The sequence below is a fragment of the Phaseolus vulgaris genome, chromosome 5, assembly GCF_051622355.1.
Source record: "Phaseolus vulgaris cultivar YP4 chromosome 5, ASM5162235v1, whole genome shotgun sequence".
Taxonomy (NCBI): domain Eukaryota; kingdom Viridiplantae; phylum Streptophyta; class Magnoliopsida; order Fabales; family Fabaceae; genus Phaseolus; species Phaseolus vulgaris.
This window is the reverse complement of record NC_143502.1, coordinates 12,164,129-12,189,684: the sequence shown is the minus strand read 5'-3', so window position 1 is coordinate 12,189,684 and position 25,556 is coordinate 12,164,129. Positions and strand designations below refer to the sequence as shown.

Here is a 25,556-nt window from a genome sequence, read left to right as displayed (position 1 = left end):
GATACATATAATCTCTAAAATGTAGGACACAGGGACACGAATCTATATATTATATAATTTTGAATTATATAAATTGAAATAAATATTTATGTGCAAAATTATGTTTCAGATTCTTTTGGAAGCATGAAGATATTTTTCATGACTGGTTCAAAAGAATTTATTCCTTATTTTTATAATCATAATAAAAAATTATTCAATAAATTTGATTTTTTTAGAAAACTATTGTATTTATACCTTTTAAAATTGTGTTATAGAACTGTGTTAGAATTTAAAAAAAATCTAACAAATACTTTTTGAATTAAACACTTCACCGATAAGTGTCATACGAGTGTCGACACCGATACGTGTGTCCGACACGGATACGCCATTTAAGAGAAGTGTCCGAGCCTCGTAGCTTGGGACCCTTTTTGTTAGACTTGTCTTTAAAACCATCAAAACATCTAGGAATCCATTTAAAGATCCCTTTAGGCACATGAGATTTTCGAAAGCTGCAGTACCTAACTGAATGACCTTTCTTCATGCAATAGAAACATGAAACAACCGGTTGAATCGACCTTTTAACCGATGTTTTTCTGGTGCTGATGAAAAACGTTTTGAAATTCCATTTTTCTTGCTTTGAGGATAAAAACCTAAACCAACTTTTCCAAAAACACAATTTTGAGATGCAAGAACATCTTCAAAGTTGGATTTTCCAGTGGTAAGTTTGTCCAAGGTTTTCAAAAGATAGTGAATCTTTCTTTCAAGATTTTCATAATTTTTACAAACTTTTGACTCACAACTGCTAGATGAGTTTTTGTAAATCAGATCAAGGTTTTCAAAATCTTCTTTTGTTTTTCCCAACTCTTCTTCCAGAGTCTTGATGTTGCTTTCCAACCAGTTATTTAGACCTTTCAACCGGTTGTGAGAAAGTGCCAACCGGTTAGCCTCTTCATGAGTTTCATTAAAAACTTCAAGCAATTGATAATATTTGTTACCTTTGATTGAAGATGATGAATTCACACTGCTGGACACAGATGCTCTAAGGCAGAGATTCGTTTCTTCATCATCAAAAGAGCTTAAGGATGAAACATCATTGTCATCCCATACCACATAAGCCTTTTTAGCTATTCCCCTTTTCTCATTCCTGAAATATGCTTTTTCTTTGATTTCATTGTTGGGGCATTCAGCCTTGATATGACCCTATTCACCACAGCCATAACAAGTGTATTTGTTAACATTAAAATCATTGGGTTTTTTGGAACCATACCTCTTTGAAGCTTGGTTCTTCTTCTTCAAGAACTTGTTGAATTTTCTTGACAACAAACTCATGGTGTCTTCATCACTTCCACTTGAGTCTTGTTGCTGTTTGCAAGCTTTGAGAGCTATACCCTTGTGGTGTTTGTCCTCACTTTCTTGAACAACAAGCCTAAACCAAACCAAAAAGCAGCACAACTTCAAGCTTCATGTGGATTTGAAACATCAAAGCTCTCATGCTCAGCACCATGCTCTACACTATTAACCATTCGTAATGTCATCACATTTGGCTTTATGGTCACCTTTCCTATTTTTTTTCATGAGAGAGAGGGGTATAAGATTTATATTGGCCTTAAGTCTAATAGTGTGTTTAGGGTTTCCTATAACTACTGGGATAGTGAAGCTTTCAAGATCCTTCGCTTTTCTTGGTAGGGGTTGATGTATTCTTTCATTGCATTCCTCCCTCATATCTCCCACTTTTCTTATAAAAATGCTTATTTCTTTGTTCATTCCTTTTTCAAAATGAATTTAAGTTTTCTTTCTTCCTTCTTCTTCTTTCGTGCCTTCCTTCCTTTCTTCATTTTTTTTTCTTTTTCTTTATTTTCAATTTTTTTTTCTCAGATAACACATCTTTCCTTTCAAAAATCAAATGGCTAGAGTAATAAATCTCAATCTCCATATATCTTTCTGTTTCAGGACATTGCATTTTTCTTTTGTGTTTACTTGTGTGTTGGTAGTAAATCCTTTTTCTTGCTTCTCTGCTAGTTGCTTGGCCAACTACCTTATATGTGCTTCCAAATGCTTTATAGAAGCCTTAGTTTTTTTTTGTTTCAACAAAGAGACCTGCATATATTTGTCCACCGTATCCTCTAGTTTTGATTTTCTTTTTTGGAGTGAAGGATAGTGTTGTTGTTAATGTGGCTGGTATAATTGATTTTTGTTGGAGGAAACATTATTTTGTTTCCAACCAAAGTTCAAATTTTTAGTATTCCCCCAACCTTGCCTTCCTTGATTGTTCAGATACTGATGTGAGTTGATTTTAGAATTCCATATTTTAGATGTGCTTACTTGGATTATGAATTTTGATTTAGCAGGATATGGTGAGACTCAATGAAAATTGCCACTGGACATAAACTTAATCAAGTGTTAAGTAAGTATGAAGGTTCTCTTCAAGAGAGCAAAGAGAAAAACACAATTAAGACGATGATGATGATGATGGACACAGAATTAAAATAAGGCAAATGACAAGTAAAAACCGTATTTAAAAGGAAAGAAATGAGCAAGTAAAGGAAATCATAATGGCGGAATGAGTAAAGCAATTAGGAACAAAAAAGATGAAGATAAAGGCGGAAATGAAAGGTAAGATGGAGTAGAGAAAGCTTAGGAAAAATGGAGAGAAATGGAGGTAGAGTCACGCCACTTGGGGTTGAGAGCTCCAAGATGAGTGAGGGTGAGTCGCCACTTGGAGCACACTTTGCTCGAGATAAGACTCATAAGAATTTAGAGACACTTAAGGAAATACTCTGACAGGGTTTTTTTCTTCAATATTCAATGTGTTTTAGAATGAGGCAAGACACCCTATTTATAGGGGAGAGTGCCTTAGATAACAAGAGTGAAGAGAGGGGGTGACAATAAAGAGAAACCTTCTAGAAGGTAGGTCATCCTAGTGTGTCACCCAAGCTAGATGAAACCTTCTAGAAGCTAGGGTAAATGAGGCAAATGGGCGGTCATGGAAGGAAAAAAGTCTTCTAGAAGCTAGGTTTTCTAGAAGCCTTAAAATGTTTAGGATTGTGTATTGAATTAGGGATTCATGAAGGAGATATTCTTACTCTATTTATATTGGAATCACATACAGGAAAATATCAGGTGGTCAGAGTTGAAGGAGATTCCTATGACCTAGTCTATATTATGAAAAAGATTTGTGTCTAATAGGTCATGGGGATTTACCCTGTGCATGAGTGAAAAAATGTTCTTATTATGTAGCTTTGTTGTGATAAAACCTTAATGAAGATAGTGTGATAGGTATAGATCTTTGAGTTTAATTCAACACATGTTTTCCATAAGTAGAGAGTCAAGTGTATATGGTGGTTGAAATCAATAGCATTCTAACATCAGATGCAATTAGTGAGTTGATAATTAGATAATTGATTTTGATGATGATTGAATGAGTGAATTGAAATTGTGTCCATTGGAGTATATAAATGATATGTAAATATAATATGTGTATGATTTTATACCCACACGTATGAAAGTTATTAAAAACTCTAACTTATCATGTTTTGTGCGATTGTGTTGATAACAATTGTGAGTGTATTACACAAAATAAATAATGTTGTAGGAGTACAACATGAGCATAAATGAGCTGAGGATAGAAAAAAGAAATTTATATTTTGTAATTGTTTTATTTTCTTTTTCTTAAAAATGTGGATATGTGTATATATATTTTGATCTCTTATGTAAATGTTTATTTTAGTAGTGATTAGTAGTAATATAATTGTTAAGAAGATGATGCTACAAGCGATAACTCAATGATTGAGAGACACACGATACTCAAGCGAGATATTCAAAAGCAACTTAATATAAAAAAAATACAAAATACTTACAAATTAAAATTTACTTAAACCAACTACCTTAACAAGTTTAAAACACCTATTTCAACTTAATAATTACTCACTTTTATTAGTATACCTCCTTTTGACTTTTCTAACCATTACAAATGTTCAAAAATCTGTATGCATATCAAATTTTAATATACAATTCACCAATTTCTCAACCATTACAAATAAATAGAGTGCAATAAAGCCAAATAAAACAAATTTTTAATCATAACTTAAACCCTAAACTCTAAATCTTAATCTCAATAAAGCTAAATAAAACAAAACTTTAATCATAGCTTAAACTCATTGGAAAAAAAATACTTTTCTCAATTGATTAAATCAACAAATAGCTCAAATATTAACAAATATTAATATAAAGTATTTGGATGAATTTTAAAGTAATAATACACTTATTTCAAACTCAAATTTGTTCAAATAGAAATTTTCATGAATATGCCAACTGTTAAATAGTAGAAAAAAAATCAAAAAATTGAAAATACTTAGTAAGAAAATCAACAAGAAATAGAAATAAAGAAAAAGAGAAGAAAATGAAAGAAAAAAAAACTACAACTAGACTTTAGACACAATCTCTTACACATATTATAAGTATGATTTAGATAGTAACCAATACGGTTAAGATCTCACTCAATTAAAGACACGAAAATTTATTTTTAACGAGGTTATATTTAGTGTTTTCCATGATTTTAGTCTCCACTAAGTGTGTTACCTATGGTTTGTTTTTCTCCGGGAAGATCTAGCGTCGTTAACGAATTATCGATGGTTTTGAGTAACCCCTATAAGATTAGTTATTTTTCAGTGGTTCTGTAAACCATTGTTACTTCCAGGGATTTTTTGAATCCTCGTTACTTCCAGGGGTTTTCTAAATCCTCAATACTTTCAAGGATTTTCTGAATCCCCATTACTTCCAACAATTTTCCAAACCCCTATTACTTCAAGGGGTTTTCCAAACTCTCGTTACTTCTAGGGATTTTCCAAACCCCCGTTACTTTAAGGGGTTTTCCAAACCCCCGATACTTTCAGGGATTTTCCAAACTCCCGTTATTTCATTTTTGTGTTTTTTTAAATGGGTTGTGTTTCTTTTAATGGGTTATTTTTTTAGTGCACATAAATCCTAAAACAGCGAAAAATGATAAAAGACACATATTTTGAAATTTTCAAAAATCAATTGGCTCCAACTTTTGCATTTTTTGTTTTTAGAGAAAGAACCAAGATGGTGATGAGTGGCTTACAAATAATATGCATTTGATAGATTTAGGCTCTTCTAATAATGAATTCCTAAAGAATACAAACTAAAGCTAAAATAATTTTTTAGGATTTGAGAGAAAATTCATCAATATAAAAACGATGTTTACATTTGACCAAAAACATAAGAACTAAAAACATATTGTTTTCCTTGAATAATTTATTTATATATATCAAAATTTACTTAATTTTTAACTTAAATTGTTGCTCGGGTGTACACTGTTGAAGATGGATGAAGGTTCTTCTCTACCTAGTTTTAGTGTGTGTTTGATGTAGAAAATAACTAGTTTGCTTTGAAGTTTGTAATAGGCTTAGATGATATTGTATTTAGGATTGTGTATGTGTAAGGTTGCCTTTTGCTACATGATCTATCCTAGATGCCTAACCAAGCCTAGAGGTTTTTCCAAGCCTAAATAAGCACATGAAGTGGTTATAAGTTTTTCCAAAAGCTTTCTAGAGGTTTCTTCAAAAATCAGGACTCTGCACAAAAATAAATTTGTTTTTCTGTAAAAGAACAGGTTTATTCTTTGGTTTGCTGAAAGGATTTTCGAAAGTTAGTTAGGGCACCAAAGGTACAACTCAGACCGTTATTTCAGTTAGCTGAGTTGGCAGTTTTCATAAAATAAATCTGTTCAGTTTAAAACTGAATTTGTTGTTTTCATAACAGCTTTTCAACTGTTTTTTGAAAAGAAGTTAGAAATTGTTTTCTATATAAGAAAAGCCTCTCTCACATGAAATGATGCTGAGCAATTACGTTTTTTACAGAGATTAAACACTTTCTATGTGAGAAGAAGGATTGAAAAGATTTTTGAAAGGTTTTCCAAAGGGATTTTCAAGTGTGCTTGTTCTAGGAAAACTTTGATCTTGGTGAAGGTGCTGGTGCAGTTCTGCAGCAAATTGAACTACTGGTTTTGAGTTCTTGCATCTTCTTTTCAGGTGTTATCTTTCCTTTATTCTGGTTTGTAAAGGTGTAAGTGTTAGTCACTCCTTGATAGGGTTTCTTGGAGTGCAAGGTGTGCTGAAATAGTGTTTTTCAGCATTGGTTGTATTGTTCTTGTAGTGTTCAAGAACTGTTGTGTTTGTAAGTGATTGATACTGTTTTTAGTGGATTCCACCTTGAAGTAAGGTGAAAGTGGATGTAGCTCTAATTGAGTGAACCAGTATAAAAACTTGCTTGTCTTTTCCTCTCATCCCTGCACTCGTTTCTGGTTTTGCTTAATTCTGTCAAGAACTAAATTTGTTCTTTTGAAATCAAATCTGTTAATTCTGGGTTTAATAAAAACTGTTCTTCCTGGTTTGTTAAAGTTCTCTAATCACTAACAAGGTATTTGTATATGAGGTTTTAATTGGTTTAAGAACAAATAGTTTTATTCATTAAATCCTGACAAAGATTCATTCCCTTTGAAACCTTGTGTTGAATGAACTTGATTGATTTCTTGGCATAATCTGTATTCTTCAAGCTGGTAAAAGCTAACCAATATGGCTCTGTTATATCTCTCTGTTTGATTGCAATTTTAATCTGAACAAGTTCAAATTGTGTTAGACTGTTCTGAAGAATCAATATGTTTCTTTTAAAAACAATCTGTTCTTTTTCCTCTGATATACTAAAAACTGTTTGCATTTGCAAAAAATTTATATGTTCGATTCACCCCTCCCCTCTTGAACTTAGACACTAATAGACCTAACATACACCACATAGATTTACGTCCTTCGACTCAAAATGATCCTCATTGGTTGGTGGAGCAGAGGGAGACTGAGATATTACTAAATAGAAGGGTGGATGAGTGACTACCACCAGAAAAACAAAGCTATTTATTATATGTGACAAAATCTATCTATTGTTTGCTTCATAGTTATTCTGTATAGCCACGTTTTCTTGGTTTGAAAGAAATCTTCTACCCTTGTTTGTTTTTGTAATTGTTCAAGGACATTACACGCATAGAGACACAACACGCATGAGTGTCCATGCGTGTTAACTTTAAGTTTTCTTCCGATATAACTTTCAAGTCCGTCATGGTTTAAGCAAAGGCTTGTTGTCCTTAATTTAGAAAAAGAAAGTAAAAGCTATAGAAGTTTCAATCAAGCAAAATAGGGATCAAATCTTACTAGGTTGGGATTGTCTATTGAAAAAACGTCAGTACTTTAAAAAAATTGGGAGAAAAATAATGTGCAACCTAAAATCAACATAAAAAACAAAACCAGAAGGTTCAAAGCAAAATCTGACCAGTCAAAGAATACATTTATGATGCTAGATAGATCCAAAAGAGTTTTTTCAGCCAAAGGAACAACTACGGATTGCCCTACAACACTGATTATAGATACATTGTACCCTTCATAAATGTGTAGATCCATAGTATAAGGGAATGTCGTACAAACTATCAGGAACAAATCATCCAAAAATAAAGGAAAACAAATATAAAGCTACTCAAAATGAAAAAATCCAAAAATAAAATAACAGATCCAATAGATAAAGTGTCGAAGATACACAAGTAAATGAGAGACGAACTGGAGAGATTCAAGACATCGAAACCCCGAAATGTACTATAGTTCCTAGAACGAATAATTTGTTAAAAAAACAACATACTAATAATTAGCAATAGAAATGACCTAGGTCATGCGAAATTGGCAAAAGTAAAAATCAATTAACAAACAAGCAGAAAAAATATTGACTGAGAGACAAAGAAATTAAAAGAGTTGAAGATGATATATATTGAAAAATCCATGCATAAACTAAAAACAATTTGCTTGATACTGCAAATCTAAAACGCGATTTGATTGTCTCTAAATGAAGTTGTTCCTGTGCAAACAAATATAATACTATTTTGTAAAAATGCATGTAGATGTAAATATTATCACATTCTCTTAAAATATAAAAAAATTAAAATAATATAAACTTTTTTACAATTTGTTTACCATCCGTCCAAACACTTAAATGACTTCATCAAACCAACAAATCTACATTAAATAAATTTACAATATATTCAACTTTAACCTATTTTAAATAACGAAACTGCAGATTATATTGGTGTACGTGTATAGTTTTAGCCCTATATTTATCAAATTCAAATGCTTACCTTTCTTTATTAAGTTTAATTCTTTATTTTTTAATCATTTGTTAAAAATCAATTTTCAATTTAAAAAAAACATTGAATCACTATCAAATTATATTTTATTTTGCTATTGATACAATTTTCAACTACGTAAATTACAGATAACTAATTATTTATATAAAAATTGAAGAAACTTTTAAAAAACTAAAACTACAGATTTTTAAAATTATAAGATCAAAATTATACAAAAACTATTAAATAAAAATTAATTAAAAAAATAATTAATTAAATTAAATATTATTTTAAATATTAAAATATTAATATCTAAATTAATTTTTATTATTAATAAAAAATTTAAATTAATATCTAATTAACTATCTACCAATTTTAAAATATAAATTAATTAATAATTAAAAATTTTATTACTAATTAAATATTCAATTTAAAAATTAATTTATAAATTTTATTGATAACAAAAAATATTTTAAATATTAATAATTTTTGTAATCTTCGTAATAATATATAATTTAATTAATATAATAATTAATTTTTTTTTGAAGAAAAATTTGATAAATTCTCAATTAAAAGTAGAGTATAACAAATTTCCCCATTTTTTTCTAAATAGAATTAAATTATTTGGAGAAGAAAAATCAGTCTGCTTTTTTAGCAGTAGGACGTATCAAAGGAAAGAAGAAGCAGAGTTGCAGGAAAGGCACCTCAGTACTCTGTGTATGGTCACTCACCTAACCCTCCCTTCTTTCTTCTGCCACCATTCAAACCCTAAAACACAGTTCCTCAAAATTCACTCACAATATTTCTTTTCATATCCATTTTCTCATTTAATTGATAAAAAGAATGAATGATTTAGAGAATAAGAAAAGCACAATTCAAAAGGGTCATGTGATTTTGAATGTCTTGGAATTGTGTGTGATCACTTTCTAGTGGTACAAAAAATGCATGAAATTCTCATTGTCATGTCCTACACATTTACCTAGTCAAAGTTGAAAGTTGAAAACGCCTTACAGTACTACCATGCGTATCAAACACAACCCACTTGTTCTTCACCTTGTCTTTGACTTGCCCTACCTACCCACTTCACATTAATGCAAAAGCACCCTTCTTCTCTGATGCATTCCATTCTCTGATGCATTCCATCACCATGGAAGAAGAACAAGAACCAAAGCTAATCAAAGATCATGGTTCCAAGGAGAAGAACCACACCATGCACACTTCCAATCCCAACCCTTCTCAAACAATCATGAGACTGGCTTCACTTGCCATCAGCTTCAACGTGAGGTTGAAATCATTCGACATGCCTGTCCACATGCAGGAACACGCTCTTCGCCACACTAGATCACTCCTTCCTCTTCCCTCTCCTTCTCCAAAGCCTTCAAACACTCTCATAGCAAGAGCTCTCAAAAAGGTATAGTGCAACCTTTGGAAAACACCTACTTTGTACCCTTTTCTGGTTTCCTTTACTAATCATGTTCAACATACTCAGATTACATTTTGAAACGTGATTTTCAGAAACTAGCTGTTGCAGATATCATGCTGAACATGTTTTCTAACATTTTCTACATGCAGATACTTCTCTTGGATGGAATTCTATTCTTGTTTTGAACCTTGTTTTCTATTATTTGTAACATTCTTAAGTATAATTTTCTATAGGGTATGAGAATAAGCATTCATAATTGACTCATTCTCTTACTCAATTAAGTTGTTTTGTATTAATATGTTGTATCAATTTCAGGAGTTTGACACCAAGTATGGACTAGCGTGGCATTGCGTGATAGGGAAGAGTTTTGGGTCCTTTGTGAGTCACACTAGTGGAGGGTTCATCTACTTCTCAATTGACTCACTTTCTGTTCTTCTTTTCAAAACTGAGGTTCACTTGGTCAGGCAACAACCTCCTCCTTAATTTTATTTACTTTTGGTTAATTATTTTAACTAATGTTCCTTAGAACGTATATACTTAATGTGTAGTATTTTCGGCATCAAGACAACTCAGGTTGAGTCTTTAATAGTTTAATGAATGAATAGCTCTGACTATCGGGTGCATAACATGTTACCATGTTCTTCTAAAGGTTGACAAGTTCATTGTGAAACACTAGTCACAGTGAAACCTCTGTGTATGCATGTGAAGAAGTTGTGTCCAAAATGGATTGTGTAAGGAAGCTGAGAAATTAGTTGATTTATGAAGAATACTGTCATCATATAGATTGGTTGTACTTGGCATGGTTTCACTAATTGTTTATTCCATTTCATCGAAAACTGAAGCCTACAAATGAACAGTGCTTTTGGCATGCTCTCTATTGGTAGTAGCAACAAAACACCGACCAATAATTTGCAATTTACCCTTGTTAACTAGACATTGCTGAACTTTTGCAACGGTTGATTTCATTCATTTCACTTGTCCCCTCTTCTACTTTTCCACTACATTCACCCTTTATAAATTCCGAAGACTGTTTTGGTTATGGGGTCCACCATTTCTGACTTTTGTTTACCTTTTATTCTGCTTGTTTTCCGATAAAGGAACTCTTGTAGTATACTACTTGAATCCTAATTGCTATATCTTTTTTATTTTTTTAAAAGAAATTAAATCGTGTCCCGTTCATGATAATAAGAAGATTCAAATCCTGTGTATTTCCTATTCCCAGCTTTTTTCTTGACTTGTTTGCACTTTGCAGTCTGCAGTCACATTTTACTTTTGCATTATGAATAAACTATAAAAACCTTCTTTCCTCAAGAAACTTGCAGTAAATATGACCAGACAGCGAATTACATAAAGAAATGTATCTTCCCTTGCGTTTTGTTCAATTGGATAGTAAAAAATCATGCATTTTCGTACTCTAAAGCCTATTGTTTAACACTTTCTAACTTTATTATTAAAACTATTTAACTAAAATTTATTTAAATCATATAAATTTGTGGGCCACGCTTGATATCATTTCATATTTAATGAAATAGAACAAATTATGCACTTTTATACAGTAAAGGCCACCTTGTTTTAATTGTTTAAAATTATGTGCAAGTAGTTTTAAACTTTTAAAAGCATTTAGTATTTAACCACATCATACAGTAAATATTCCACGATGAGGTGATTAGGTATTGAGTTTGATCGTACTACAAAAGAGGCTCCAAGACAAAAAATAGCTTATATAGATCAATATGAAATAGAATAGAGAAGGCAGGAAACTATCATAACCAGCATGGCCCACTGAGAAGGCAGGAAATTATTGCATTCATTTGCAACAAAACCATATGGCATACTCTCCTCTAGTATCTCTTTCATCGTCAGATTGGTTACAAGCTTCTTTAACAAAATTGGACAGGCAACAACATAGGAATAAATCTAATAACATAGGATTAGTACTGTTATTAATCCCTTCTAAAAAAAATCTAAATTTACTCTCTAACACTAACACTCATTTCTCAATTTAGGGATTAAAATTTGCTATTTGAAAAAATACACATTGAAACCAATGATCTAATAGGGGAAAATAAATTAAAAAAAAAAACCTGCATATATTAATCCCACCACTAACCCTTTAATAAATGATAATAGATTACTGATCTTCAACAGAGGTAAGGGCCGTCAAGATGATATATTGGCAGGAGTGGCAGGAATATAGCTCGCATCTTGGGTCGTGTGACAACATTGACTCAAGTTTGCTTTTACTCTTATGATGCCTTGTTCCTTCATTGTCATCAAACCACCGATCATATTACAATCCCCAATCATTTTGTAAGAAACCTCAGCAACTTTGCCTCTGGCCTAATAACCGCTGTCTCCTAGTTGAGTTTTTTTCTTTTTTCTGTTCTTTTTATCCTTTCCTTTTCTAGAGTCATTCTCCTCATTCCCTTTCATCTCAATATTCTCATTTTCCTTTAGCTTCTTACTGGAATTCTTCAAACCAGATTTCCTCTTCTTTGTTGAAGAACGTGAGCTAGGCTCTGCACTGGCATCGACTTCCCGAGGTAGTGGTTCTTCTTCATAATCTAACTGCCAATTGCATAACATATCCTGTTCTCCATACTGTTGTTGTAATGGCTCGCCAGCACCAGGAAGCAACTTATCAAAAGTCACATCGCCGTTCAAGCCCCCTTTTCGCTCCAGTAAAACAGGATCTGGTCTAATTATAGTCCCCAGAATGCTCCTGTTCGGTCCTAAGCTCATGATGATCTTGGGATTTGTCAAATTTTTGAAGGCCATTGAAAAAGCTGACCTAATCTGAGAAAAAAAAAATAAAAATCTAATATTAGCCAATTATAGATGAACACCAAAAGTAACGAACATTATTATTATCGGAATTAATTGTAATTTTTACCCATAATTAAACACGTTCAAGTGTTTGGTTAGCTTATTTTTGAGAAAATAGTTGATTGATTTTTAGAGGTTATCAAAGGAAAGGCATAAAAGGCTATTATATACTAACAAAAGGACCTTTATTGGCTTAAATAGAAAATTTGGCAGACTTCTTTGGAGTCAAAAGTATTAGAGGACCAAAATTACAAACACCATATTGGAGGGTTGAAAAGAACAATCAAGCAACATCATTAAAACGAAAGGGTTGAAACTAGGAAGGGAGCTGAATGATAAGTCTATCCCTGCTAACCAATTGGGTAAGGAACTATAAGCAGCAGGATGAACAAAATTAAATGCAAACCAAACCTTAAGCAGTAAGTCAAATTTTCTATATGGCAGAGACAAGTATGCTTTAGTGCCTGAACATAAGTTCCAGTAAACGACAAATTATCAACCATTGTATTAATGTATTTCAATTTACACCAAGAACAAACATGTAAAACACCAAACAATGTAATGAAAGTCAAATAGAAAAACAGGTAGCACAATGCATAGGGTTACACAAACATTCTTGCATTGTTTCTCAACAATTTTAAGACGGAAGAACATTTTCCTAAAACTATTATAAATATAATTTACTACGAAAGAGTGAGCAAACCTGGAAATAATTAAAGGAGTTCTTCCCGATGTCATTTTCTGGTGCCTGATTCAGCCAAAAAAAACACTACCAATCAACTAAACGAATGATAATAATTTGTCTAATATGCACACAAAAAGTAGTGTCAAACTTTATAATATATAAATGTGCATGTAAAAAGTAATATGCAAGCAATTTACTACAGAAAACAAAAAAGACAGACTTTGATGAGACAATATTCACAACTCCTGTTTAGATATTATGTCCTTCACTATGCAACTACGGTTAGGTCTTCCTAGCATTTTGGTTGATCAAATATCTCCAATTTCCACTTTTCATATATTCCTCCATGAAATATTCAGCAATTGCTCCAAAAGAGCAGCAAGTAATGACTCCGGAAATGGAAATAGTAACTCCAAATATTCATTTTTTCGAAAAATTAGCAAGACCATGTAAATAGATACAAGGACTATAAAAGAATGCAACCTAGAAAGCATATATGACTAAAGGAAGATTATCAAATATCCACCCGTGTAGATACAGAACCAAAAGATGGGAAGCAAGAGAATACAACATAACTCTGTTCAATCTCTGTCAGATATCAAGACTCCACTAAAACAAACTGACCAAAGCAACAAACAAACCCATTTCATCCCCACCCATTACAGAAAAAGACCTTAGGTCCAGAAATTCAGCTATAGTGTATTTAGATAACACACTAGAATCAATTTTAACCCACAAAATCATGGTAATACCATGAAAAATGAGAAGCAACAATTTGTGGCTTTACGTGCATGAATAATTAATTGATCATTTCTCATCATAAAGCCAATCCAAACACTAATTATCTCATAACTGATGAATACAAACATGAGCAGGATGGTCACGAAAAATCCATCAAGTACAGTCCACTTTCTGGCTTGATTTAATTGGCTATACACACACACCCAAACACACGCACACACATAATCATTCTACGAAATCAAATGGGAGTTCTTCAAATAAAACCTGTGGATCCTCAATGGAAATAAGACTTGGTCGTCCTTTGTTTAAAAACCTGAAATGACAGTGGGAAAAGTTTAATAACCTATTGGATAACTTATACAGCATAATTAAAATAACATTACTTCACAAATATACCCAAATTCTTTATTACCCTTTACTACTCTTCACAAAAAAGGTGCCTGTCCCATTACAAGACACACCAACATCTGATGAGTTCAATTTGCGTCCATAGAAATCAAAAAAATGCACCTGATTTCAGAATGGGAAAAAAATAGCACTATCAGAATGGTAAATTGATATATTTCTTATTTTTCATCCTATAGAGGAATAATTTATCAAAACAAAGGCACACAGAACACAATTATTGTGAATGGTTCTCTTCTTGAAACTGCTAAATTGCATAAAAAACTTGCCAATCATGAATGAGAGCCCATATAACAGCCCTGGAACCAAAAAAACAGATGCAAAACAATACTTCGGAATCAGAAGATACGCACCAAAAGTACTCCCAGGTTGTGCTCTGCAGAAGCTTGGCTCAGGCGAAGATTCTGAAGCATAAAAAAAGTGAATTTATTTATTTATTATTTCTCATGATGCAGAGGTGGACTACATACTGAAAAGGGAAAGCCTCATGCTGCAGGCCAGTGAAAAACACTAAACTTTTATAAAGCATATTCAAAAACAACTAACCCGCAACATTGCCATCAGCATGGCAAGAAGGGCATAAGAACCAATCCCACCAGAATATACCTGCATACATAACAAGAATCTCAAATAGGCAGACTGGAATCAGAACATGACAAGAAAAATACATATTATAGAGAACTCTTACCTCATTTAGTTCTCTTTGCTGCAAAAATACTTTCAAAATCAAACACAAGGGCCTTAGAGGTGGCCACTTGAGCACTGCTTCCTACAAATTCAACAATACAACTGTGAACAAGAAGAATGCACATAATGTTCCATCCAACACAGCACACTTAGTAGAATATGTTCTGTTTTGTATTCTTCTTTGTTGCATTTAAAAAAGGTAAAATTAAGAAAAAATAAAGTAAAATCTTCAAAGTGTAGGTTGCATTTTGAGATGTTTCTTTTGTTAGTCTCCTATTGCAAAGCTCCTCACTAGAATTTTACTGACCAAGGTCATATGGATATATTATTACTGCAATCTGATATGTTGAGCACAAGGGATCCCATTCCATATTTTGAAACCAACATAATACAATATTGAATCCAAAGACTTCCAAGCGAGAATGTCTGGTCAATGAAAGCAATTTCATATAGCAGAAGAATTGCAATGCAAGTCAAGTAAGACATAAATTATTAATTTGATCCTACTCCACCACTCAATACTATTTACCTTTAGGCATAGCATTCACCAATTTCCATGAAATCCTTCTCCATAAACAGAAGAATGATCTAATAGTGGTTTTATTATGATTGCTTCTGGAATGTTGCATTTGTTTTTCTATTAGAGACTATGATAGGACCCTTGGTCCCAATTTTGATAATGATAAAGGATTGAATCAGATGCCAAACCTGGATACAAGGAGGCCTATAATATGGAGGGTATATACAAGAAGGAAGAAAATGGGTCCAGTAGGGAGAGAATTAGTGATGCCATGGCATGTGATTATCACAAAGGCAGGGGACATTCTGTTAGAAGAGATCTGTTAGACTTATGTTTTTAATAGACCAGTTGGCAGTTTGCAGGAGACTCATGCTGATCGTATTAAGGTGGTTAGGAGAGTATCTCTCTGGATAGGAGCCATTGGGTCTGGTTGTCTTTAACAGTCACTGTAAGAGCTCTTGTAGCTCCTCTTTTTCATTAAATAATACTGTTATACCACAATTCTTTCTGGGATTTCTATCAGACTACCTCATTAACAACTGGATTAATGATAAGGTTCACAATATAGCTTAAAGCAAATATCCAGATAAGAATCGGATATAATCATTTCCTTCCTTGCCGATTCACAGCCTAATAATATATATGTTCAAATTTCCACTTATGTTCAGTTTTGTTAGATGACACTGCCACGGAAGAATGGTATGGTAAATTTTCACCATCTGCCATGGACAATTTGTGAAGAGAAGTCCGTTATAGTGGCACATTAGGCCACAATGGCAAGTTTATATGGCATGATTTTGGCCTTCTACCATCAACAAACTGCTTATGTTCAACATTTCTAATGATTCCATTTATGAATGGGTCAAATAAAATATTACACAATTTGCATCAATAACAAATTTAAAAACATGGCATCACAAATTAAAATAAAAAAAAATGCATAGTGAAATCAAGTGGTGGGAAATAATAAAACAAACCTGAATATACTCAGCCGCTTTAGGTCCATTGTCAATGTCAAAACTGAAATAAAGCATAATTCCTTGGTGGATAAATGACATTCACAAAAACATCATACTGAAATAGTTTTAGCTCTTGTGCACACAATATTAAGCAACATAACATACCTCCATAACTATGTGAGAACCATGGATCAATCTATAGTATACAATAATGGAATGCAGATCAAATAACAGAGACAATCAGCAAGAAAATGGATATCTCCTTTAGGATTCCTGAATCAGGTAACTAATACCGTGTATCTCAGCAGGAAAAATAAGGAAATAACAATCTAACAGTAATTGGTAGCAAGCTACCAATCCAGAGCCACAGGGCCTCTACAATTCACGTTTACAGTGAATCCACTTCTAACAGAATCCTCGATACTCTCTCTCTCCTCTAACCACCTATATATATTACTAATGCTTATACCCCTTATATCCTCCATACATATCAAGCCTGATTCAGGGCCACGTCATTCCTCTTAACCCCTCTCTTATTCTTCCTCTCATACACTCTCCAAATCTTGGGCTTAGGACCATATTCCTGGCCCAGTTGTACCTCAGCATTTCTATCAATGCCACCCGCATCAGAAATGACCTTGTCCTCAAGGTTAAATTCTGGAAATTGAACCCTCAACACAGCATTGTCCTCCCATGTGACATCATCAATAGATTTATTCTTCCATTGGATCAAACTTTGAGGAATGGAAACTCCTTCCTGAACTGTTACTCTAAAGCCCAAAACCTTTACTGGATATATCTCTTCTTCAGCAACAACCTCTAATTCTTTAGGCAATTCTCCCAGGATATGGTAGTTCCCAACTGCCTTCTTTAATAAGGATATGTGAAAAACAGGATGGATTTTGGAGTAGTCAGGTAGTTGAAGCTTATAAGCAACTTCTCCAACCTTCTCAATGATCTTAAAAGGACCATAAAAACGTGCTGCAAGTTTCTGATTTATCCTTCGGACAACTGATTGTTGCCTATGGGGCCTCAATTTTAAAAACACCCATTCACCAATCTCGAACTGCAAATCCCTCCTCTTCTTATTGGCATACACTGTCATTTGCTGCTGGGCTTTGAACAAGTGCTTCTTAAGTTGATCCAAAGCCTCATCTCTGTCTTTTAACTCCAAAGCAACTGCAGCTACCTTTGTTTCATTGCTCAAGTATCGCAGCAATTTAGGAGGTTGTCTCCCGTACACAACTTCAAAAGGGGACTTACCTATAGACACATGATAAGTAGTGTTGTACCAATATTCAGCCCATGGCACCCAATAGGCCCAAGTCTTGGGTTGATCAGCCGCAAAACACCGAAGATAGCTTTCAAGACACCTATTGATAACCTCGGTTTGCCCATCTGTTTCGGGATGATAGGCGGAGCTCATTTTGAGTGTCGTACCCTGCAATTTGAACAATTCCCTCCAGAAATGGCTCACAAACAAGGGATCTCTATCACTTACAATGGAACTAGGAATTCCATGGAGTCGCACCACCTCCTTAACAAAGACTTCTGCCACAGACTTGGCAGTATAAGGATGCTTCAATAAGATAAAATGACTATACTTGGATAGTCTGTCTACCACCACAAAAACCGCTTCAAAACCTCTGGATTTAGGCAAGCCAGTCACAAAGTCCATGGAAATATCCTCCCATACAGCATTGGGAATAGGTAGAGGTTGTAAAAAACCCCCTGGAGTAGTTGCATCATATTTCTGTCTTTGGCACACATCACATGCTCGTACATAATCCCGGATGGATTTCTGCATTCCCACCCAGTAAAGATTCTCTGCAATACGCCTATAAGTCCTCAAAAATCCAGAATGGCCGCCCATAGGAGTTTCATGAAATTCTTTCAACAATGAAGGAATAGAGGGAGATTTAGCACCCAATACCAAACGGCCCTGGTACAATAAAACCCCTTGCTGCACACTATAACCCGGTTTAGCCATAGGATCTTTTATCACCTCCGCCATTACCTTCTGAACAGATTCATCATTCCTCACTTCTTGTAGTAGCTGATTACTCCCTAACCATATAGGAGTGTGCACCAGTGCAGAAAATGCACCCTCATCATATCAACGAGACAAGGCATTAGCAGCTTTGTTTTCGAAACCCGGTTTATAACGCACTTCAAATTGATAGCCTAACAACTTTGCCAACCAGCACTGTTGGTCAGGAGAGGAAATCCGCTGCTGTAAAAAATGCTTCAAACTCCTATGATCAGTGTACACAACAAACTCCTTGCCCAATAAATAATGCCTCCAATGTTGAATGGCAAGGACTAAAGCCATCAACTCCTTTTCATAAGCAGTTTTCATCAAGTTGTTGTCAGACAAAGCTTTGCTAAAATAAGCAATTGGTTGTCTGTTTTGCATCAACACAGCACCTACTCCTCTCCCTGCAGCATCGCATTCAATTTCAAAGGGCACAGAGAAATTAGGCAGCAAAAGAACAGGAGATGTTGTCATAATTTTCTTTAACCTCTCAAAAGCTTCCTTAGCAGCCATACCCCAATTGAAACCATCTTTCTTTGTCAATTCGGTCAGAGGTTTGGCAATCTTGCCATAATCCTTGACGAACTTCCTGTAGTATCCAGTCAAACCCAAAAACCCACGCACTCCTTTAACATTCTTAGGTTCAGGCCACTCCAAGATGCATCTAACCTTTTCTGGATTCACAGAAACCCCTACACCAGAAATTATATGACCCAAGTAATCTGCTTGCAAACATCCAAATTTACACTTAGCCATGTTAGCAACAAAACACTGATCCACTAACACCTGTAGCACTTGTTGAAGTTGCTGTATGTGCTCCTTTTCATCCTTGCTGTACACCAATATGTCATCGAAAAATACCAACACAAACTTTCTAAGAAATGGCCTAAAAATGTCGTTCATTGTGGCCTGAAAAGTGGCTGGTGCGTTCATCAATCCGAAAGGCATCGCAAGATATTCGTAATGACCATTGTGAGTCCTAAACGCAGTTTTGTGCACATCATTCTCATGCACACGTATCTGATGATACCCTAATTTTAAATCAATCTTCGAAAAAATTGTTGACCCATGTAATTCATCCAACAATTCATCCACAATGGGTATAGGGTATTTATCCGGGATAGTTACTTTATTGAGAGCTCTATAATCCACACACATCCGCCATGTTTGATCCTTCTTCTTGACCAAAATGACGGGGCTAGAGAAAGCGCTCATACTGGGCTGAACAACCCCTGCCTGCAACAGCTCCACTAGTCTCTCAATTTCAGATTTTTGGTGGTGAGGGTATTTGTATGGCCGCACATTGACTGGACCACAATTAGGTAACAAATTGATTCTATGCACCTGATCTCTTACTGGAGGTAGTGTTAACTTGTCTGTAAACACTGCAGGAAACCGCTCCAATACTTCCCGCACACTGTTTTGACCCAATTCCATTGCATGCTGCTTCTCTTCCAATTGAGTCCACCACCCTTCACCATTCCAGTCCCGCTCTTGGCCCGTCAAGAAGGAATTGAGACAGCCATGTCGAACCTGTCCTTTTCCTTGACCCTGTAATGTTACCAGCTCCCCATTATGCCAAAACTGCATAGATAAATTTTTCCAGTCCATTACCACTTTCCCCAATGTGCTCAACCATGATATACCGAGAACCACATCTAACCCTCCTAATTCCAACACCAGAGCATCTATTACAAAGAGCCTAGACCCCAGAAAAAGCTTAATTCCTTTACACGTGCCTTCGGACATAACCCGATGGCCATCCCCAAGCTTGATTCTCTTAACAGTAGTAGGGCTTACTGGTAGTCCCAAGGCGGAGGTCAATTCAGGTGAAATAAAATTGTGGCTAGCTCCACTATCGACCAACACCTCCACAACCACATCAGCTAATTGTGCCTCCAACTTCATGGTATTATATTCTCCCATCTTTCCCAGAACCCCAATAATTTTGCACTCCGCCTCTGGTTCTTCCTCCTCCTCGGCATCTTCTACCTCCAACGCTACTATTTCTCCGTCTTCATTCACTGTTTCTCCTTCCCCCAATATCAACACACGTAGGGAGCGTTCAGGACATTTGTGCAAGGTTGGGTGATACTTACCACCGCACTTAAAACAAAGCCCCTTTGCTCGCCGTTCCTCCATCTCCTCACTTCGCACTCCCCGCCACCGTTCCGAAGCTCTACCGCGGCGATCGTCGTCGCTCTTCCGTCCCGTCGAGCTCAGCGATGAAGTTGGGTTCGCGTTCGACCCAAAAGAGCTCCCTGTTTTTGCCGGGTTGGACCAACTTAAGTTTCCGGGTCTATTCATGTCCTTCTGGGTCGGGTTAAACCCACTACTGAACTTAAGCCCACTTTCTTCTCTTCGGCCCACAAACCTTTTCCCCACAGCTTTTTCACCCTCGGCATCGTCTTCCTTAATCTCCTCCTCAACATCCTTAGCCATCCTCATCATCTGCATCCGATTAGAAGGATTCAGAGTTCTCACCCTTCGTCGGATCGGAGGTTTCAACCCACTCATGAAATATCCTAAGTATTGCTCCTCCGGCAATCGACCCACCTGCGAGGAAAGCAATTCAAATGCTTCAACAAACTCTTCAACTCTTCCAGTTTGACGGAGCGTGGATAATTCTTCAAACGGGTTTTCCAATCTCTGGCCACCGTAACGTGCGATCAATGCCCTTTTGAGTTTTTCCCATGATAGCTGATCTTCCGTCTCCATCAGTAAATTGAACCAATGGATCGTGGGACCTTCCATGCTCAAACGTGAAAGCTTCACCCGCATATCCTCCGGCGTGTTCTGGACATCGAAATATATTTCTGCACGAGTTATCCAAGCCACTGGATCTTCGCCATCGAACAGTGGAAGCTTCACCTTCTTCCCGGCGAGTCGAGACTCACTCGAAGGTGAATCACCACCCGAGTTTCCACTCGATGCCTCTCCTTCTCTATTTCCCTCCTTTAGTTAGCTTAGTTTCGCGAGAACTAGACTCTGCTGCTGCATCTGTTCGGACTGGAGCTGCATCTGTCGAACCAATGCGTCGAGCGTGGAGGTAACATGTCCCACTTGGGTCTCCAAAGCGTCAATCCGATCACCCATCTTAGGCGTAGGTGGCTTCCTTGGCATCGACAGTCTTCTCCGGGCTGGGTCTTTATCCGGCAGGTCGGACCAATTTAATGGAATGCAGATCAAATAACAGAGACAATCAGCAAGAAAATGGATATCTCCTTTAGGATTCCTGAATCAGGTAACTAATACCGTGTATCTCAGCAGGAAAAATAAGGAAATAACAATCTAACAGTAATTGGTAGCAAGCTACCAATCCAGAGCCACAGGGCCTCTACAATTCACGTTTACAGTGAATCCACTTCTAACAGAATCCTCGATACTCTCTCTCTCCTCAAACCACCTATATATATTACTAATGCTTATACCCCTTATATCCTCCATACATATCAAGTCTGATTCAGGGCCACGTCATTCCTCTTAACCCCTCTCTTATTCTTCCTCTCATACACTCTCCAAATCTTGGGCTTAGGACCATATTCCTGGCCCAGTTGTACCTCAGCATTTCTATCATACAACAAATTGACTATACTCAGAATAATGTGGTTGTGACTTGTTACAATAGGTATCAACTGCTAATAATGTGGTTGGGTGCTATACCTATAGGTATTCAACTACTTACTAAGAAAAATGAGTGCATGGAGGAAAGGCTATACGGGTCTTCTCATGGAAATGCATGTAACACAGTGAATTAAGCAGAATCTTCATATATGAGACAGTGAAAGATTAATCTACATAAGGCATGGAACCACTTCATAAGGTAGGCAGATATTATATCAAAGAAATTTTTCTATGAAATAATCCCAATACCCAGACAATGAAAACCATTATATCTTCAGTAGTAGTTCTGATTAGCTATTTGATTCAACGACAGAAAATCCATAATAAAAAATTCAAATATGCAAAGATATTCAAGTCAAACAACTTATCCAATATCGTACAATAAAGTGGGACAAGTAAACTCAAATACATTTGATGCAGACACATAAATATCATAAAATCATATATTCACATAAAAATGGTGGGAAATCAAGTAGTTTGAAGTTGAACCTTATATCAAATGCAAGACCACTTATCTTCTCAACAAATTTAATAATTGGTACTCGAGCCTTTCCAATGACCTAGCAGAAGATCCACAAGCAAAATACTAAACACTCAAAATTTTTGACAACATTGATTAATTTTTCCTGGCAAAAAAAAAATACAGATATTTAAGCACTCCAGGCAGACCTGAATCCTTTTAGCCATGCTCCTCTGCGACAAGGCTTTAGAAATTGCATTCAGTCCAATCTGTGGATTTGGCAAGCCTGATTTCAGAATCACAACCTGCATTCAAAGAATTTGGCCATAATGCATCAAGCATTCAGATGCACTGATTCATGAGGAAAACTTACTATCAGCCATCAACCATACTTACGTCAATGTCACTGGTGGGAAGATACAGCCCTGTCCTGAAAGACCCAAACACTTCCACCTGAAAGTAACAAAAAAGAAGAAAAAAGAAACCTCATTGAAACATAAAACTCTACAACAGAATGGTGCAATTCAATAACTAACAACGTTGATACCTGGCAATGAGGCCATATATGTTTTATAACTCCAAACACGGATTCTATTGCCATATCCCGTACAGCTTTCTCTGCAGCTGTTGGTGACAAAAACTCACAAAAATCCACTATCTCTGCACAATAAGCATTGCTAAATCATAAACAATTCCATAACCGTATATATCAATAAGAGTGTTCTCTGGTTTCATGGTGGAAATAATGGAAATTGATATTGACTGCAGTCAAAGTCGATTTTTATAAATATATATAGACGTTTCGTTATTGTAAAATTGATTTTACTAGAAGCGATCAAATATACTTTTCCCGTTGGACTGCTTTATATAAAACTTGCTCCCAAGATAAAAACTAGACATGAACCACTTCACTTCTGGCCAAAAACCAACTCTACAAAATCAGTTTTGCAAACGCACGCCCAAACACTTAAACTCCACTCTATTTTTCCCTAACCGGGTTCTACAAAGGACAAAACTAAATACAGCTCCTTATGTGTTGTTTGCGCTGTTCTCCAATTAAAATTAAAGGATTATGTCTAAGTGAAAACGTTATAATCAATTGGATACCTTTATGCAGCTGAAGCATAGGACTCTTAAATTTGCAATTCCCGCCGAACCAGACACTCTCGAGCTTCGGCTCGGGCGCAGGAGTCGGCGTCTTCGGTTCGGGCGTTGCGGCGAGCGGCTCAGGGAGGGATTCGTGGCCGTAGGCCTCCGAAGCAACGTCGAGGGAGAAGAAATCGACGGTGGTGGAGGTGGGCAAGGCGCATTGGGGAGTGTCGACTGAAATCTCGTTGCGGTAAACGGAGTAGGGTTCATGGTGGTCAGGGAATGGGGAATCGGCAGCGGATAGAGCGAGGGGGCAGAGAGTGTCGTAAACGAAGGTTTTGGGAATATTCAGCGAATGCTCCTCCATTGAAAATCAGGAGGGTGGAACAGTGAAGAAGAAGAAGATGAAAAGGGATGGATAATATGAATTGAAATTAGGGTTCTGTTTTAGGGTTTATGTCTGACGTGAGGATTCTAAAAGGATTTAGTCACAGAGATTTTACTTTACAGGTAAAAAAAATAAATTATATTTTTAAAATTAGTTTGTGATATACCTTTGATTTTTTAAACACTGTTTTTTAAATAATTTATACTTTAATAATAATTCAAATTAGAAATAAATATTAAAATAAAGTGATAGATTGAGAGATAAAAAAAAATCTAAAAATATTCTTGATATATATGAAATTATAATGATGATATAGATATAGTATATAAAATATTTACAAATTTAATAAATTGTAATTTGTTTACTTATTATATGGTTTAATGTACACAAAAATCTTTATAATTTCATTTGACTGTAGATGTTTTTATCGGATTTATTGGTGAAATATATGATAATGTCATTAAAAAAATATATAAAAAATTATTTAATGGAGATTATTATAATTTTAAAAATAATTTAATTAATGAATTTTTTAATTTTTATTAAGTTTTAAAAGTTATTCTAAAATTTTAATAAAAATAATAAATATTTTTTAATTTTATTTAAATTTTAAAAGTTTATTCTAAAATTTCTATAAAATAATTGAGTTTTCAATAAATTTTAAAAGTTTATTCTAAAACTTCAACTAAATAATAAAAAAAATATTAAGTTTAAAAAGTTTATTTTAAATTTTAATAAAATAATGGAAATTTTGTAAACTTTCTCGTTAAGTTTTAAAATATCAAAACAAATGTTACCCTAAATAACATTAAATTAATATATAGTATCACTTTTTATAAAATTAGCCCCCTCTTCCACCATTATTGTTCTAAAAAAATTGTTGTAAATATGAGAGTTTTTGTCAAAGATATTGTCGAAAGAAGATGCCAAATAACATTGCGGATAATCTCATAATGTTAGACTTTGTTTGGATTGAGGAGGGGATTTGTGAGGAGGGGAGGGAGTGAATTTGTGAGGATTAGAGAGGATGTGTAAGGATATGTGAGGTTGTTTGGATTGAGGAATGGTTTATTGTAAGTTTACACATTTATCCTTGTTATTAAAAAATATTTGAATAATGATTATGATTTTTTTTTAGGTTTGAATTAATTAATATTTTTAATATATAATATTCATAATTATTTATATTTTTAATAAAAAATTAAAAAATATAATGAAAATATTTTTTTGTTAAATTGAAATAAATTTATTAAATACATTAAAATTTATGAAAATAATATTTATTATTATATTCATTTTTTACTATATATATTGTTGATATTATAATTTTATTTTTTTATTTTTATTATTTATAATTATATGTTGTTATTAATAGTATAATTAAATATTTTTTAAATTATAAATAATAAATAAATTTATATAATATTTAATTTTATATATTATAATAAAATGAATGCAAAAGGATATTTTGGTAAAAATACAATAATCTACATCAATCCCCCAAATCTCTTCATTTTGTGAAGAGTCAAAAAAAAACCATCCAGCATCTCCCCCATCCA

General features: G+C 34.6%; 2 protein-coding genes and 1 pseudogene across 3 annotated transcripts; 1 reads left to right on the top strand and 2 right to left on the bottom strand.

The window, feature by feature from the left end:
* Window positions 1-9,143: 9,143 nt before the first annotated feature.
* Window positions 9,144-10,345, top strand: LOC137834440 (uncharacterized). The gene is made up of 2 exons (XM_090302604.1): window positions 9,144-9,566; window positions 9,894-10,345. The coding sequence occupies exons 1-2, from the start codon at window positions 9,288-9,290 to the stop codon at window positions 10,059-10,061; spliced, it is 447 nt and encodes a 148-aa protein (XP_090158730.1). The 5' UTR covers window positions 9,144-9,287; the 3' UTR covers window positions 10,062-10,345.
* Window positions 10,346-11,339: 994 nt separating this feature from the next.
* On the bottom strand, window positions 11,340-24,085 carry LOC137835210 (Nucleotidyltransferase family protein). The gene is made up of 13 exons (XM_068643595.2): window positions 23,628-24,085; window positions 23,068-23,180; window positions 22,917-22,973; window positions 22,730-22,825; window positions 22,550-22,620; window positions 16,420-16,462; window positions 14,924-15,004; window positions 14,782-14,841; window positions 14,589-14,639; window positions 14,243-14,340; window positions 14,095-14,143; window positions 13,108-13,152; window positions 11,340-12,374 (listed from the first exon to the last, which is right to left on the bottom strand). Exons 1-13 carry the CDS (start codon window positions 23,974-23,976, stop codon window positions 11,919-11,921), a joined length of 1,569 nt encoding a protein of 522 aa, XP_068499696.2. The 5' UTR covers window positions 23,977-24,085; the 3' UTR covers window positions 11,340-11,918.
* LOC150027484 (uncharacterized) lies at window positions 18,518-21,689 on the bottom strand (annotated as a pseudogene). The gene has a single exon (XR_016520999.1). The product of XR_016520999.1 is annotated as an uncharacterized LOC150027484 (transcript).
* Window positions 24,086-25,556: the final 1,471 nt, after the last annotated feature.

Coding starts and splice junctions, on each gene's coding strand:
- LOC137834440 (XM_090302604.1), top strand. CDS start 9,288: ATGCATTCCATCACCATGGAAGAAGAACAAGAACCAAAGCTAATCAAA. Junction 9,567..9,893: donor TAGCAAGAGCTCTCAAAAAG/GTATAGTGCAAC, acceptor TATCAATTTCAG/GAGTTTGACACCAAGTATGG.
- LOC137835210 (XM_068643595.2), bottom strand. CDS start 23,976: ATGGAGGAGCATTCGCTGAATATTCCCAAAACCTTCGTTTACGACACT. Junction 14,842..14,923: donor AGCAAAGAGAACTAAATGAG/GTAAGAGTTCTC, acceptor TTATGTATGCAG/GTATATTCTGGTGGGATTGG. Junction 14,341..14,588: donor ACAACCTGGGAGTACTTTTG/GTGCGTATCTTC, acceptor TTCTGAAATCAG/GTGCATTTTTTTGATTTCTA.